General features: G+C 37.6%; 1 protein-coding gene across 2 annotated transcripts in view; it reads left to right on the top strand.

The window, feature by feature from the left end:
* TJP2 (tight junction protein 2) overlaps positions 1 to 17642 on the top strand; it is a 63668-nt gene that overhangs the window by 41990 nt on the left and 4036 nt on the right. For both annotated transcript variants that reach the window (XM_041399087.1, XM_041399088.1), the window contains exons 4-21: positions 1880 to 2004; positions 4182 to 4284; positions 4748 to 5321; positions 6804 to 6907; positions 7050 to 7203; positions 8210 to 8318; positions 8429 to 8568; positions 9076 to 9142; positions 10304 to 10454; positions 11195 to 11303; positions 11933 to 12143; positions 13606 to 13793; positions 14845 to 14940; positions 15048 to 15127; positions 15580 to 15790; positions 16210 to 16310; positions 16678 to 16890; positions 17275 to 17385. In XM_041399087.1, the coding sequence (XP_041255021.1) occupies positions 1880 to 2004; positions 4182 to 4284; positions 4748 to 5321; positions 6804 to 6907; positions 7050 to 7203; positions 8210 to 8318; positions 8429 to 8568; positions 9076 to 9142; positions 10304 to 10454; positions 11195 to 11303; positions 11933 to 12143; positions 13606 to 13793; positions 14845 to 14940; positions 15048 to 15127; positions 15580 to 15790; positions 16210 to 16310; positions 16678 to 16890; positions 17275 to 17385 (2847 nt within the window). The remainder of the gene's footprint in view (positions 1 to 1879; positions 2005 to 4181; positions 4285 to 4747; positions 5322 to 6803; positions 6908 to 7049; positions 7204 to 8209; positions 8319 to 8428; positions 8569 to 9075; positions 9143 to 10303; positions 10455 to 11194; positions 11304 to 11932; positions 12144 to 13605; positions 13794 to 14844; positions 14941 to 15047; positions 15128 to 15579; positions 15791 to 16209; positions 16311 to 16677; positions 16891 to 17274; positions 17386 to 17642) is intronic.

Raw genomic sequence — 17642 nt, 5'->3', positions numbered from 1 at the left:
TTGTCCAAACCAGATATGGTTTTTATTTTAAAGCTTAGTTGCTACTCATACAATAGCGTAACTCTTTAATGTTAGGAGTAAATTCAGTTAATAATTTAAGTGCCGTATTTGCTTCTCTTCGGTCTTCCTAATGTCAGTGTGATATACCACTTGTCAGCCACATAGCTAAATTAATTATTGGAGAGCCTTAAAAGTAAAGCAGATGGTTCTATCAAGCAGGTTGTGGTTGATGTCCAGGCTTTGTAATAATCACTGATCAGGATTCCACTGATTTTATTTTTGTAAGATACTTTAATATATAATAGTGTAGAATCCAGTGGAAGAACACTGTTATTATAAAAGGGTGGACTATAGGTATCACTTTAAAATTTGGGTTTTTTTAAGAAAAGAGGAAGTATCTCATAAAGTGGAGTCCTTTTGAATTAAAGAAAATAGAGCACTTGTGCCTGTGTCTTTTAATAGCTAGGCTGCCACACCATGGTACCAGGTATGCACTTTGGCTTTGGTGGTAGTCTTCCCAACTGTTCTGATGATCTGTGTTCAGTGAGCAGCCTGCACTGAGCTGCTCAAGTTTTGTCACATCTTCTGCAGTGAACTGAACTTGATGACCCAAGGTGAAATAGCGATCTTTTCTACATAGCTTGTTTCATGTAAGAAAGTATGATTGAAAACAGGTTGGTTTTTAGGTTACAGAGGTAGACAGGAAAAACATTGGAGAAGATGATCTTCGTTCCTGTAATTTCTAGCATTTCAGATCTCTGATATTGTGTAAATTAGCATTGCTTCTTTACCACAGAGGCAGACTTAGGCTACTTAGATGGTGAAGGGCTACTGAACTTGCTGTATCAGCCACTACCATTAATTTTACCATTACTTGGAATCTGTTGTTTTGGTGTAAAACATCAAACTGCTTCCTGTAAAACTGAGCTGTAGCAAGTGAAGTGCTATATTAAAAGAAAACCACATTGCTTTTTTCCTCCTCAAAGAAATAATCAGTTACTATCAGCATTAGTGGAACACAAGGTGTTATATGATGAACTACACATGTTGATTGGATGTTGGGGGGAAAGTGTGACTTTAATTTGATGTATTGCTTTGCCACTATGTTAAAACATTTTGTTCAAATGTAGCATAATGATAAGTTTTAGTGATAAGATGTGTATGTTAAATAGATAACAAAATTAAACTTGAGTGGTTCTGTGCTCCTCTTGCTGTCAGCAGTTCAGTTATACTAACAGTTCTCAGGTTTGGTGCTATTGACATGTTTCCTTGACATTCTGTAAAGCATTTCTTTGGTTTTATGAATGCTGTCTTAAGACTCCTATGGATCTGTTATTTCTATGATGACAGGTTTGACATAATTTACATATTTAAAATAGTTGATTTTGACAGAAGATGATTATATAGACAATGCACAAGTTCACTACTTGCTCTTTGTAATCAACTATGATCTTGTTTTTTTGATTGAGGAACTACTTAGTAATCATAAGGAAGATGAGATCCTGGGAAATCTGTTCTACTTTCCCAGGCATCACTAACTAAATAGATTTACCTAACAATGAATTTGGTATAAATAACCCATGGGATGGTGAAGCAAAATGCAGACAAATTTAGTGAGTTCCTTACTTAGTTACTAACAGTCATGAGGCTGTAGAGATTTTCGAAGACAGGAACTTGTCATCTTGCTACATGGATGTGTAAACCTAATTTCTTAAATCTAGAGGTACTGTGTGTTTCTGCAGCACTATGCATGCAGCTATCATACTTTAATATCTACTTGAGAATGCTGTCACAAGAACATTCATGTTCCTCTTACTTCTCCCTGTCAAAATTCCTGTCAATGTATTCAAGTTTTGTTGTATTTGGTTTTATTGTAAAGGATTCAAAACGAGGATTTGGGATTGCAGTTTCTGGCGGCAGAGATAACCCTCATTTTGAAAATGGTGAAACATCAATAGTAATATCGGATGTTCTCCCAGGTGGTCCAGCAGATGGATTACTTCAGTAAGCACTTTTTTCTTTGTTTGGCATTTTGAGGGACATGGCGGTAGAATACATAAAACCTTTAGACAGACATGGTTTAAATCGGTGATTTAATCACCTCAACACTTGGTGCCCTCTTGAATATCTAGATGTCTTTTAAAAAAAACCCCAAAACAACACAGCAAGTAAACCCTTTGTAGAGGTGTTGCTGTTTGGTAAAGATACTACATTTTAGTGGTGGTGCTGCAAAGTCTTTAACAGTTAAGTATTTTTCTTCCAAGATTTAACTTCATTTAAAGAAACAGTAGAAAAACTTAGTATCTTAAAAAAACCTCCTTGTTCCTCCTCCAGTAAACAAGTTCCATTATCATTCATTAGTTTCCAAGAATGACTTAAGTCAGGCCAAATAAGGTTTGCTAAATGTTTATTTATATCTGAAAGAAGAAATTATGGAATTAAAGAGTTTCTGTTGTCTTTCTGATAACTTCATCCTTGGTGAGGCAGCATCTGTCATGTACAAACAATTAATCTGTAGGCTGAGAGTTTCTGTCCTACATCAGTTTTTCATCCTTTGATCTGAAATACCTGATGAGGAGTAGATGATTTGGAAGAATACCAAATAATTGTGCAGCAATAATAAAACAAGAGAGTAGATTCTGTCCCTTTTGCCATGCATTTATTTTTGTCAGAAAATGACAGGGGAGTTGTTGTTGAGTAACTAAATAAAAGGATAATTGTAAAGTACGTAACAAATAATTTGTAACAGAAGTGCACAAATCCTACATTTTATAGCAGTGACCCCTGCACACCACCACTGTCATTCATCCTTGTTCCATAATCACGTGTGATTTGGGAATGAAGTCATGTCCAGAAATTATGAAAGATCATAGATAAATTGATGATGGCAAGAGAATACCAAGATATTTGGGCACTTTCAGACAAAGCACATTCTCAAGAGAAATTAAGGCAAAGCTTTTCCTCCAAATCCAGTAATATAAGTCTAACCTTCAGAGTGGATGGGTAAAACCATCCTGTCATTTTTTGTAGGGTAAGATGAGCACATGTAGATGGACCTCTTGGCATAATATTGCAGCATTTAAGTTCAATACTAGCTTTGGATGTATGAACTGTCCAGAGAGCTATTTGAATTCCTGCATAAACCTGGATGAAATTGATACTGAAATACAGCGTGCTGTTGTGGCATACTCATCCATGAACAGCAAATGGAAGGGCACAAAAGAGGCACAAAAATAATTTTGGAGTTAGAGTGCCTTATGAATGGAGGCTTAGAGTATATAATCTTCTTATTTGAACAGAAGGTTGTGATGTGATTTGATTATAATGATAATAAAATAGTTGGTTCTAAAGATTTCTTTTATCTAGCAGAAATGGCAAAGTAACCAGTAATTTGTTGAGCTAATGCTCTGACTGTAACTGGGTAGTCACCAGAATAAACTAATATAAGGAGTATGAGGAGTAGTAATTCAGTTTTTTTAAATCTTCTTCACTTTTTGCATTGAAATGCCTTTATGAAACCTATGGGTTTAATTAATCAGTGTTATGGGGCTGTTTCCTAGGGGGTTAGGGTTAGTGGTCTATTTGATATGCAGGAGGTCTGAAGAGAAAAGTTAGTAATCTAACTTTGGCCTATGTTTTAGGTCAAGGAGGACTTGTGTATTATTGTTTTGTTGGGTTTTTTTTTCTCCCCATCACCTTTCTACAGAGTAAATGTGACCTGAACACCAGACTTTAAGAAAAATATACTGCAGTTGTACTTGTCAATATTTGCCTAAATACTGGTATAGCTGCAGCAGTTTGAAGCTTTAATGAAATCTAGCACTGGGTGTAGAAAACTAGGAGTCCTGAAATACCGAAATAAAAAAGTTTCAAAACTCATCACAAATGTTCTTTAAAAAACATAATGGCAAGGTGCTTAAGCAGAACACAGTATATACACAAAGACTGTGCTGCTCAATGTCTAGTTTTTAGATGTACTGAAAGCTGTTTCTGGTATTCAGATACTGTAGAATTAATATAGCAAACACAGTTTTAAAGCAAAACTCCTGAATTAAATCCACAGGTTTCCTCTGTTTAAAAAAAAAAAAAAATGAACAAAAGAAGAAATTTTGTTCTGCTGTTTTCTGGAAGACTCCTCTTAAATCTTCTCTTTCCTTTTTTATCTCCCTTCCCATTTCCAGAGAAAACGACCGAGTGGTCATAGTTAATGGGACTCCAATGGAAAATGTTCTACATTCTTTTGCAGTTCAGCAGCTTAGGAAAAGTGGAAAAGTGGCCACCATTGTAAGTAAATTCCAAATGTATTCAGTGTACAGTGGTATGTAACCAGTCAGGATCTTGGTTTTCTTCTATGAAGAAAAGAGAAAACTCTTTATAGAGTATTTAAAGGCATAAAGCAAAGCAGTCCTTGGCCATATGTGAAGTACAAAATAATAAAGACATAGTTTCTGCAGGTGAAACAAATGGAATTTAATCAACAGTATCACAAAGTTATCTTTTTGAAAAACTGAGAATAAAATGTTTATTTTATAATGACTATTTTACTGAATAACAAGTGGTACAAAATAGAAGTTATGTGTGGCAAATTATGTTCTGCATACACAGATCTTGTCCAATAATAAATAGAATATTGTTCTTCCTTTTTTTTTTCCTCAACACATATTTGAAACGTGAAGAATATTCATCTGTTCAATTTCACATTCTGATCTTTGATTGGAGTTTGTTTGTTTTCTATTGTACTGAACAGGTAGTGAAAAGACCAAGGAAAGTTCAGGCTGCTGCGCTGCAGAGAAGCCCCTCCCTTGACTATGAGGACAGAGCTTTAGATGTAATGGATGACCATGCAGAATTTGATGGCAAAAGTGCTCTAAGTGGCTATAGTGAGAGAAGCTGGCACAGCGGAGGGCGCAGCCAAAGCTGGGGAAACAACCTGGATCAGAGCTATAGAGATGAGCATGACCGAGGGCGCAACCGGAGCAGAGACCATGAGAGGGAATGCAGCTACAGCCGCGATCGAAGTCGTGGTAGGAGTGTTGACAGGAGCTTGGATCAAGACTATAGAAGAGATCGGAGCAGGGGAAGGAGCATCGACAGGGATGCTGGCTATGAACGGGACTACAGAGGAGACTACAGCCCACCCAGTTACAGTCATGGATCTTTATCTGATCCTAGATATGGGAGGGAAATGAGGAGTCATAGTCGGGACAGGCTTCGTTCCCGCAGTCCTTCACCTGAAATACACCACCAGCATGAGTACCTAGGACCGCAGGATCCAAATGCACCCATCAGTGTTCTCTTGACAAAAGGCAGACATAATGAAGGTGGGTATAACAGGGAAGGAGAGGAGTCAACTTCCAGTACAGCATGGGTTTTGGTGGGGGAAAGAGAAGAACTGAATTACTTTCTACTTTTACAAGTTAAGTGTTGACTTGTTAAACTGATGGTTTAAGTCGTTCTTGCATTCTTTTTGTCTGATTTGGGATGTTTTTTGCCCAGAACCTTGAACTTTACCTTTGAACAAAGATTTGTTCACCCACATAATTTCAGTCTTTTCAAGCCATTGTGTCCGTGGTTTTCCATTTTCTCTGCCCTTTTCTCCTGATTCTGAGGGAAAACATGGATCTGATCACAATTCAGATTACATTTGGCACATCTACAAAAGGGTTAGCTAGAAAGGCTAAAGAGTAGACTCTGCCTTTAGTAATATGGTTTGTTTGGCTCTGGTCATTAAAGAATACTGAAATAGCAGCAGCTGATACATTGAAATAGTAATATTTCAGCCTTTCTTTGCTGAATATTGAAGTGTGTAAATGAAAGCCAAAAGCTTGATTTTTTTTTTTCCACTGTGAAATAAAGACTTGTGCTGGAAAGCATATCTGAGATTAGGTTGTACATAATTTTCTGTTTGGGGTTTTTTCTGGGGGGGAGTGGTAGTTTATTTCTGGAGGTGTTGGAGGTGATTGTTGGTTTTTTCCTAATCTGCCCTGTTTTAATTTTGACAATTTTTTGCTAATTAAATTTTGTACGAAAGAGCTAATCTCTTTTTTATTGGCTCTGGCAACAGTCCTTTTTTCTCCTTCCTCTACTTCCTCTACATGTAATGTTTCCACCTGTAAAGATAATGCAGACATATATATATACAAATAAGGAGAAATACAAGCTGCATTTGTAAACTTTTATGTTTAGCTATACCATAATAATCTATACCATTCATATGGATACTTTGTAGACTTGCTGAAATGTGGTGATATTTTAAAGCAGGACAACATTCTGTTGCATTCTGATGCATGTTTCTTAGGCATGTTGCCTTTCTTTTTAAGTATGGAATATACTGACCCAAGTAACTTAGATCACAGGGAAAGGAGGAGGCAGGAGAATAAGAAAAATTCCTTTGCTTGAAACAACCAAGGCATTTCCTGGAGTACAAACAGGACAGGGTCAGCATGCAGCAGCTGATGAAAAGAAATACTTCTGTTAGTGCTTTTTGACCCTTTTCCCATCTATGCCATGCAAAATGTGAATCAGAGGGAAGCTAATCTAGTACATTAATAAGCAGCTCCAGAACAAAGGCATTGTTTTGCTGCTGAAGGTGCAGACCAGTCATCCAACTGTAATTGGATTTGGGATATTGCTTGTTTATATTGTAATGGTAGCACAGGTATTGTAAACAACTTTTTTTTTTTTTTTTTTTTTTTTCCCTCTCATGCTATAATGGTGTTTGATGCATGAACACTGTGCAGTTTTTAAAACAATGCATCCTTGCTCATCTTTTAAGCTACAGTGGATTATCTTCTTGGTTCCAGAGTATGGACTCCGTCTTGGAAGTCAGATCTTCATAAAAGAAATGACCCGTACTGGCCTAGCAACCAAAGATGGCAACCTTCATGAAGGAGATATTATTCTCAAGGTCTGTTCTGGTTTTACTGCTAGCAGTTTGGCAGGCACTGGTTATGGTGGTTATTCTGAACTAAGTCATGTTGTAGGCAAGTTCACTATTAAACTTGAGCACAATGTGGACTTGTTTGTCGTTGTTGTCTTTTTGTGTCCAGATCAATGGTACAGTGACAGAGAACATGTCTTTAGCTGATGCCCGAAAATTGATTGAGAAATCGCGTGGGAAACTCCAGCTGGTTGTTCTCAGGGACCGAAAGCAGACACTGCTCAACATTCCTTCACTGAATGACAGTGACTCAGAAATGGATGGTGAGGTTTAATGTGGATCCAAAGTTCTGGACTCTGGCATGGACAAAATAGAGCTTATATCGTTTTGCTGGGGTAGAGTGGTATTAGGTTCTTTAAGAAAAACAATGAAATGCAAACAAACCTAATTAATACTCAGTTAAGCAACAAGTTCCCTTCCTTTAGGTGAAAATAGTTTTGTAGTAACCATATAGTTACATTTTAGGAAGGGACAGAGATAGAAGGACCGATGTTGGTCTGGCCAAATCTTGGAGCAAGCAAATCAGGTGCAGTAATAAAATTTTTAAAACAACTGCTTTGGACTGGTCTCTCCTTCCGAGGACATTAACATTCATGGCAGCATTCAAATGGAGGGAAGAAATGTCTGGACAAGAGGAAATTAAGTGACCCTGGATAAGTAATTTCTATTCCCAGCACCTGTTCTATGTAAGTGTGTGAGCTGATCTTGCTCTCAGCCTGATCTTGCTTTGGGAAGAGCTCAGAGTGTTTGGGAGAGCAGGATGTTACATTGTGTGGAACAAGATACTTGCTTTCCTGGTGTCAGAATGCGGGCTGGAACTTCTGTAGGTTTTACTGTGAAGTCTGAGGTGGAATCCAAGGTCAAATCCAAGAGCCTTACTTCCTACTGCTACTCTTACTTCCTTTGCTGCTAAAGGGCAATGATGTGGGGACTGCTGATGTGAAGGTGGTCTTTGGTTTGGAAACCTCCATGACACTTCAAATCAAAGCCTGCTAGCACTAGCTAATGCATGTGTGGTGTGCTCAAAGTAGTTGTGTGATGTGTGTTTGTTACAAGTTGTGTGAAACTTTCCTGAAATATTTTGGGAGGATGGAGGGGTGGAAGCACTAAAAGGCACTTTTTGACTCTTTGTCAAATCCAGCTTGAGATGAGAGTGGGCTGAAATGTTCAGTGTATCCTATATCTGAAAACTTCATAAATACAAATGCTGATCAGGTGAGCAGATAACTTAAGCAAATCCTGCATGTCTTCATTTGCCACTCTTTACAGATATTTCTGAAATAGAGTCAAACAGATCATTCTCCCCTCAAGATGACAGATCACATCATTCTGATCTAGATTCACATTCATCCAATGAAAAACTGAAAGAGAAACCAAAGTAAGAAATGTTCTCTAGTCCATTTTTCTCATGCTTATCAAAGAAGTTACTCAAATATATGCATTCTTATCTGATTTCATGACACTTTTTTCCTTATTTCTTCCTTTTAGTGCAAAAGAGGATCCCTCCAGTAGGATGTCCAGAATGGGAGCAATGCCTATTCCATTCAAATCAACTGGTGACACTGCGGCTCCTGCTGCTACGGCTGTAGACTCAAACAAGGAACTGAAGTACCAAGATGACCCAGCAGGTCAGAGCCTGAAGGTTTTGGTTGCTTTTTTTTCCCCTAGCCAGAGAATGTCCATTCCCTCAACTGTGTTGACAAAGCTGGTATGCTCTTCATGTCAGCCCCACCCTGACACACAGAGAAGAGGTTTGTCTTTGCTTTGTGGTGCAGGCAAGAAACACCTGATGTTTTTGACAGCAGTTGCTTATTAGACCTACCACCTGAAAAAAGCAAATACACTCTTAAAACATCTACTGTTAGACTGTTGCCCTAAGCAGACAAATGAAGTCTGATCTAGCTCGCCTTAAAGAGTTGTATATCCCTTTCTTGAACTCTTTTTTTCTTTTTCAAGAATTAAAAAAATAGAAATAAATGAATTTTAGTCAGACATGCTTGATTTTTAAATTGGTATTAATCTTCGGCATGGAGGGTTTGATTGCTATCTGATAGGTAAAATTTCCTGCCATTTATAACTTTTTCAATATCTCAGTAACTCCTTTTGTCTTTTTTTTTTTTTTTTTTGACATTTAGTGGCTCAGCCAAAAGCAGTTACACGAACAATTCTTAAACCCAGCCCAGAAGATGAAGCAATATATGGGTAAGGCGGTACTTGCTGAGATCTTTTGCACTCCATATTCTTCCAGTGACCAGTGCGTGGCTGGCTGCCAGTGTGTGGCAGAAACCCTTGGCTGCATGGGTTTGTGTTCTTTCTCCCTTTTGGTGATACTCCCTTTATAGCTTAGTGACAAGAAGAGGTGACATGGCTTCTAGCTGATGATACTTGAGATCAACTTAGTTTTAGAACTATATGCCTGGGATCTACCTGGAAGATATAGAACATCCTGTATTTCTGGGCTTGCATGGGAACATATGCAAGAGTTTTGTTTTATTTTATTTTTATTAATAGGAAATCAATTTGCATGTTTTCTTTTGAGAATTTCCAAATACAGAAATTGAAGGAATAGGAGTGTTGGAATTGTCATGGCTTGGTGTATTGTTTTAAATTAAACCCTTTCTGGGTCGGACCCTGCATATGTTGTCATTGATGTGCAAATTAATCAAGTGATTATTTTGGTGAAGTGGAATTTATAATACAGGCTTAGGGTATTACTGAGAATGGCTGACAGATAAGTAATGTCCTCTGAGTTGGAAGGTCACTCAGTCATGCAGCTTTTCTGACAGCAAAAAAGCTGAGCCTAGTCCAGTAGTTTCTCCCACTGCAATGTGAAGGGACTGATTGTTAATGTCTCAATAGATTGTACTTGAAAATATTTCTCATTACAAGAAAATTTGAAGACTTCTAACAAACATGTTACACAGTAAAGAAAATAGTGTCAGTTTAATTCATATGACAGTTCTTTAAATTATAGAAGAAAAAAACCAATGAGTTTGATTACTCATAACTCAGTGTGTTTTCACAGAAACCGCAGGTGTTCATATGACAGAGGATAGAGTAGGTAGGGAGCTACTTTGGGGTTTCAGAAACAGGCATCTGTTTCCCTGCTCAGCAGGTCTGTGCATGCCACTTAGTCACTATTCCTAGTTCTTTTTCCATTCTGAAAAATGCAAATTCCCTGCTTCCTGCCTTCACTGAAGGGTTACCTCAGTAAATATAGCCTATATAGTGAAAGAAAGGAGGTAAGAATATTATTAATATAATATTGTTAAGGGGTTGTAATTTTTTTCTTTTAGCATCCTAAAATTGTTATTTGCTTTAATATCTGGCCTTACTTCCTTTTTCTGTTTGTAAATCCTGTAGTTCTAATACAAAAATGGTGAGATTCAAGAAGGGGGACAGCGTGGGTCTGCGACTGGCTGGTGGAAATGATGTAGGGATATTTATTGCTGGAATTCAAGAAGGTACCTCAGCTGATGAGGAGGGATTGCAGGAAGGAGATCAGATTCTTAAGGTATGAGTATGTGTCCCTGAAATGCAAATTTCATTTGCTCCTCTTACTGGAAATATGGAAGAAATTATGATCTTAGGAATCAAATTATTGCCTTGCAAGGGTGTATATGTGGTGGAGGGATGTTACAGAAATGAATTCTTGAAGGGTATATTCTTGTATACCCATTGTATATATAAGCTTTAGTTTGTTTATAATTTTGTGGAAGCAGTAGTTAAATTTTAAACAAGAAAAATGCTGCAAGATTGCACAATAAATTTTTTGAACAATGTTTCTTCCTAGTCTTGGAGGAGGAAAAATAGGGGCCAAAAATTCTTCTTTCATCTTTCTCCAGTTTATTTGGGTTATGGTGATTTATTTTTCAGGTTTCTGATTTATATATTCTGTTCCACTTAATCACTTAATTCTGCTTTTTTTTTTTCTGAAAATTCACATGGAAGGTTAATGTAATTTTCCCTCTATCTCTTTTCTCTTGCCTCTTCTAGAGGCTGTTAAAGTTGAAGAAACAATCTAGCAGTGTACAACCAGACCATTTTATTTCAGGAAGATTACTGTTAATATCTGGAATGAAATATTAACAAGAGGCAATAATTTATTTTTTATAGATAGATAGAGATATATAGATATATGTAAAAATAATAAGGGGAGAGAATATTTAAGATTTTTCAGATGAAAGAAAAATCTGTGGTTATTCCTTTTATTGTTGATTTATCGGTGGTTGTGGGGTTTTTTTTGTTATGTAGGTAAACACTCAGGACTTCAGAGGCATTGTTCGGGAAGAAGCTGTTTTGTATCTCTTAGAAATTCCCAAAGGTGAAACTGTGACAATTTTGGCTCAGAGCAAATATGAAGGTAGGTGCTTTGAAAAAAAATTGTGTCTATGTATGAATCTTTTAAGCTGTGCTTTGTCAGTGAAATCACAAATAATCTCTCTTGTGCTTATTTTTGATAGCATTTTAGTTTATCGCCTTTTCACTAGTTGAGAAGATAGCTGTATTCCATACATACAACGCTGCATGTGTGATGTGTTTTTCAGAGTACTTCTCCATGTCTTTTATTATTAGCAAATAGCAACTCTTAATCCTGAGAAGTGATAAGGTACTGCTTTTTCCTCTGTTTTTTTGTCTGTAGCAGCTGGGAGAAGATCTGCTGTGCTTTGGCAGTCAGAAGGGATTTGGTCATCAGAAAATGGACAATTTTATTCATGAGCAGTTAAGGAGCAAGAAAAGCTTCTTGCTTTCCTTTTGGGAGACACATTCTGCTGCAAGACTGTAGTAGCATAGCTGCCTTTTGCCCTGGAGCTGTAAGGGCTATGCAGTATGGAACACTCCTAACAAGAGTGTGTAGGGGAATGTAGATCTGAGTTTTTTCATCTTTCGGAGCAGATGCTTAGAATTTCAAAGCTATATTCGCTAGAATCACAGCTTAATCTTTCTTTCAAGTGTAAAAAGATACAAGCTATAATGGAGGTCTTGTTTTAGTCTACAGAGACATCATGGCCTGTGGCAGAGGAGATTCATTCTTCATCAGGAGTCACTTCGAGTGTGAAAAAGAATCACCACAGAGCTTAGCATTCACCAGGGGGGAGATCTTTAGAGTAGTTGATACACTGTATGATGGCAAACTGGGAAACTGGCTGGCTGTGAGAATTGGAAATGAACTGGAAAAGGGCCTCATTCCAAATAGGAGCAGGTAAAGTGCCACCATGTCTTCCCACCCATTGTTAGAAGTAAGATTTTTTCCCTTCACCAAGTCATTTTTGCTTCCTATGTTATACCTTTCTTCCTTTCTATTCTCTTCTACAAGAATGAAAGAATTGTTTTGTCTTCATTTTTACAAGAATTGTGCTTATAAAAACTGCATATTTTAGAACCATGGCGTTATGCAAGGAGTCAGTGAGAGAGGGTGGTGTTACCTACATACCAGGTCACTATTCAGAGCACAGACATAAAGCTTCTGTCTCAGAAATCAACCAAGCTTTGAACAGTAGCTGCTTCAGTTCCTCTTCCAGAAAATGGGTGGTGGATCCTATTTTTGTTAGGTTTTTGCTTTTTTTCCCCACCACCTTCTTTGTATGTTCACCCTCACCAGATCAAATCAAAACAAACAAAAGACCCCGATGAAACAAAAAAACTAAACAAAACCCTTTACCTAAGGAAGCTCCTGACTCTTTGTGCAAGCATACTCTGATGATTAATCTTCAAAAGAATTCAGTGCTTGAATTTCTTATGTATATCCTTGTGAACAGTGTTTTAAGTATGTATTCTGAGACAGGTTTTTTGTTTTGTTTTGGTTTTGGGGGATTTTTTCGTTTATTTGGGGGGTTTTTTTTGTTGTTTTTGTTTTGGTTTGAGGTTTTTTTGTTTGTTTGTTGGTTTGGGTTTTTTTTTTTTTATAGCTGTAGTCTGTATTTTTGTGTGAAATATTGAGCAAAGCACAGCAACATTTTTGCTTAAATATGCTTTCCTAATCAAAATGCATAGGAGGTTATAATAACTGTTTAGATGTATACAGTGCATAAAACTATTAAAATTAATCAGACAAAAAAAAGCCCTACAACCACAACCAGACTGTAGCTGAATTTTTAGACAGCAGCTTTTAAGTTCTTGGGTGTGGTTATGATTTTATGATGGAAGAAAAAGCTCACAATTACAGGATGCACACAAGTTACAAAATATGCTTCTTGTGTGACTCCCTTGTCTGTTCCCTGGTTTGTACGTTTTCTCCTCTCTGTTAATTGGTCTGACCAAACCAATCTTTGTTTCTGTGCTCTAGTGACTTAACTTTTGAGGCCTAATGGAGAAGAGAATAGTGACAGTAATTTCTTAGGCCTTCAGTTCTGAGTTGCTCTCTCTCACCACCTCTTTGCATTTACATTCTTTTATTTACACTCATGTAAGTGACCTCTGGACCTCATGTAAGTGTAAGACCTCAAGACTCATTCCTGCCCAGCAGCTTGAAGCTGTGACAGGTCAGAGTATTGTTCTGACAATGTGTTTGCTCCAAGGTGAAGGCACCTGAATTTGTCTGCTTTTACCTCCACTCCTTTCTGTCTATCTGGCAACTTATCTGTTTGCAAATTCAAAATCCATTGTTCAGTGAAAGCACCCTTGCCCTCCCTGACTACTTCTGAACTCCCTGCTTTCTCTGTCAGAGCTGAACAGATGGCCAGTGTTCAAAATGCCCAGAAAGATGGCTCAAGTGATAGGGCAGATTTCTGGAGAACACGTGGCCAGCGATCTGGAGCAAAGAAGAATCTGAGGAAGAGTCGTGAAGATCTGACAGCTATTGTATCTGTCAGCACAAAATTCCCAGCTTACGAGCGCGTTCAGTTGCGTGAAGGTAGGTGAGACGGCTTTGAGCTGCCTGCCCATTTATTGCTGGCTGCTTTAGCATCCAAATGTTTGGTCAGCTAAGAAAGTGATTTCTAGCAACTTCTAACTATGTTAAATTAGAACAACAGGAAGGGATGACATTTTTCTCAGAATGGGGATTTCTGGATGCTACTAATTAGTCTATAAGAAAGCTTTTTTACTCATTTAAATGGCTGTTGTTCTCTCTTGCCTCCAAAGTATACCTGCCAGTTTGAAGGTTTAAAATGAAAAAGGGATGAAACAGCAGAGCTTTGCTTGTTTCCACGGATTCTTCTTGGCTAGCTGTGAAAGCACAATCCATACGCCTGAGATCAACCTCAGTCTTCATAAATAGCACTTCAACAGAAGGTTCAGAGCAAATAGAACCCAAGTATTTTCAGCAGTGCAAATATAGTCATGGCTCATGTGGTCTATCTCCATGATTGTAAACTAGCTATATTACTAGTGGTGAGCAGATCAAGCTGATTTTCTGGGTAGTAACACATGACAGTATTCTGAACAAAACAAACTAGTAAAGAGTATTTTAAAAATATCCCAGATGCTAGGATGAAGACTTGGGGTAATGGCATTCTCCCATTAACTTTGAGGACTGTGTTTTCACTTGCTTCGACATGAGCAGTAACATACTTTTACATTTCTTTGCTTCTTCAAGCTGCATTGCAGTAGATTTACAATTTGGGTCCTTATTCACACAAAACCCACTGTGTTAATGTTCCTGTAGTTTTGATGGATGGAAAGATAAATGAAGATCTGTACAGTTTCAGATGTAAAATATTCTAAATACAATTCCACTAGAAGGAATAAGAAAGTTGTTAATGAAAACAGTCTCTTTCTCAGCTGGTAAAAGTAGTTTTCTCTGTTATACTGTTGCACAAACCTTTGAGAAATACATTTTTAAAAATACATTTTTAATAACTTCAACTTAATTCTCACCTTTGCATAGTAACTGAAGGTCTTCTATTTTATATATAAAGCTAGTCTTACCAGATTTCTCTTTTCTCCAAATATTTTTCTTTCAGCTGGTTTTAAGAGACCTGTGGTGATATTTGGCCCTGTTGCAGATGTTGCTATGGAGAAGTTGTCAAATGATTTGCCTCACCTGTACCAGACAGCAAGTAAGTTGTCCTCTTAGTGTCTTTTCCATCCTTAACTGAGAGAATGGATAACTTAATAATCACAGCTGCCTGGCCACTCTAGGTAAGCTAAAATGTTGTCTTTGCAGAGACAGAACCCAGAGATGCAGGTTCGGAGAAGTCAACTGGGGTAGTGCGCTTGAACACTGTGAGGCAAATCATTGAGCAGGTAGGGCATTCCTCTGAAAATTGCTTATGCTCAAAGGCATGGTGTTTGGTTTGTTTGCTCCTGGAACTTTCTGAGTGCTCAAATTTTCACTGCATCTATTGCTGTAATAAGCTTAATGATAAAGCTGTTTTGAAGTTGTTCAACAGCAATTTTAATAATTTTTGTAACTTTGAACGTGATGTTAGAAACTACATTTTCCTTCTCAAGTCCATTCTAAATTTGGACAGAGGAGAATCTGTTTTGATATATGCTTTCTGAATTTGCCAGAGACCTTACGGTCATACAGTGCTCTTCTTGCTCTTAACATTCTAAATATGGTATAACTGTGGGAAGACATTCACAAGTTGTGCTTACAACAAAACCAGTATCATGGGTTTTCTTAGGATCCCATGTTTCAGTCACCTCCACTTGTTCCCACATGCACCACATTGACTGGTCTTTCTTGTTAACAGGATAAACACGCTCTGTTGGATGTCACTCCTAAAGCAGTGGACCTGCTAAATTACACCCAGTGGTTTCCAATTGTGGTCTTCTTTAACCCAGACAGTAAACAGGGTGTGAAGACCATGAGACAAAGGCTATGTCCTACATCAAACAAGAGCTCAAGAAAACTTTATGAGCAAGCAAACAAACTGAAGAAAACTTGCTCCCACCTCTTTACAGGTAAGGAATAATGTTTGTTTAACCTGTTGACTAAGAGAGTATTGTATGGGACTGTGTAAGTCTCGAAACATCTACTTATTACTCTGCATATTAACTCAAGCAGGCTGGAATTAAAAGAGTGTGAAGGTGTGGTCATGAGTAATGCCTTCCTTGACTTCTTTGGAAGTTCCTTGTTCTGCCAAATTCTAATGGAAAAGAAATTGTATGCTGGTGTATTGCCATGAAAAGATAAGTGATTTAATAAGCTTAGAAATGGACCAACAATAAAGCAAGAATACCACGCTTCTGTCAGTGATATAAATGAAGTGGCTGTTTAACATTCTCACATATTTAAACCAAAAAGTGTTAAACAGCAAAGAATGGATAAAGGACTGCATTACATTTACCATGTTATACACCTTTTCCTTCAATTTTTACAGCAACCATTAATTTGAATTCAGCGAACGATAGCTGGTATGGTAGTCTGAAGGATACAATTCAGCAACAGCAAGGAGAAGCAGTATGGGTGTCAGAAGGAAAGGTAAGCAGTCAGTCCATGCTCTCTGAAGCTATACAAATGTTTCAAAGTATCTCTTGCCAGTAAAAATTGTTCAAAATTTCATTTGCCAGTGGTCAGTAGGCTAGACAAATAGTCAGTTGATGTATATCTTTAACAAAAAAAAATTATTATTCTTTCTGTAACTTTGGAGCTTTCATCACTAATGCTGGGCTAGGGGAGAATGATGATGAGGGATGAACTTACACAGAACTTTTCATTGTGATTCTGCATTAGTTTCTTTCAGTTCCGTGAAGTCATTCCTAAGGGCTTATTTGGCCTGACATTTAGTCTTAACTGGACTTTAATTTATTTAATCTTTGTTCCTTACTTTTTACTGACTTTTCCCTAGATGGATGGCATGGAAGATGACGCAGATGATCGTATGTCTTACCTTACTGCCATGGGTGCTGACTATTTGAGCTGTGACAGCCGGCTGATCAGTGACCTAGAGGATACAGATGGAGAAGGTGGTGCATACACTGACAATGAACTTGATGAGCCTTTGGAGGAGACAAGGATTTCATCTGTTAGCCGATCCTCTGAACCTGTGCATCACGAGGAGGTGAGATGGTTGGATTTTTAAATAAGACTGAACTCTGGGCTTTCTGAAAACCCTTTATGTATGGCTTAAAAGTCAGAGGATTTTTTATATACAGCAGCTTTACCTTGCTTCTGATAGTGTTTTAGATTAGACTACACTAAGGGGAAGTGAAGAGGAAACTAATAATAGCTCTGCTTTTATGCCTGAATTTGTAGATTCTAAATTTATAGATTTCTTGATGATGTCTCATGACCTTGAACTTTTCAATTATATTTGCAATGGTTGCAGTCAGGTTGCTGGCAGTCTTTTGACTCCTGGTTACTGTTCCCAAAATTGTAAACTTGAGAGAGAAAAAAATGATTGAATTACTGACTACTGCAGTGATTTTATCTCTTTCTTTCCTAGAGTTTGAAAAAGTTTACTCCAGAACCAAGGGCTCAGCTGAGAAAAGCTGGTAGCAGGGAGATCCTTAGAGAACCAAGTCCACCTCCAGCATTCAAGCCTGAACCACCTAAGGTAAATTTGTAGAGACAAATCTGAATACAAACATTTCTGGAGATCTCTCCAGGGTGGCAGATTGGAGAGAGCAATAGATATGGTTGGACACTAGAAAACATTTTAAGTGTGGACAGAAGAAATGATTGAAAGCGTTGCAGGATCAAACAGAAAGAAAACTTTTTGGATAACAGTTCTTCTCAAATACATGTGATCTCCAATATGGAATAAGAAATAAACTCCTTTTTGTATCTACTAGCAAACTGAGAGGCACTTTT

The sequence above is a fragment of the Onychostruthus taczanowskii genome, unplaced genomic scaffold (assembly GCF_017590055.1).
Source record: "Onychostruthus taczanowskii isolate IOZ18803 unplaced genomic scaffold, ASM1759005v1 scaffold154, whole genome shotgun sequence".
NCBI classification, from domain to species: domain Eukaryota; kingdom Metazoa; phylum Chordata; class Aves; order Passeriformes; family Passeridae; genus Onychostruthus; species Onychostruthus taczanowskii.
The sequence above is the reverse complement of the archived record's forward strand: the minus strand, read 5'-3'. Positions and strand labels throughout refer to the sequence as shown.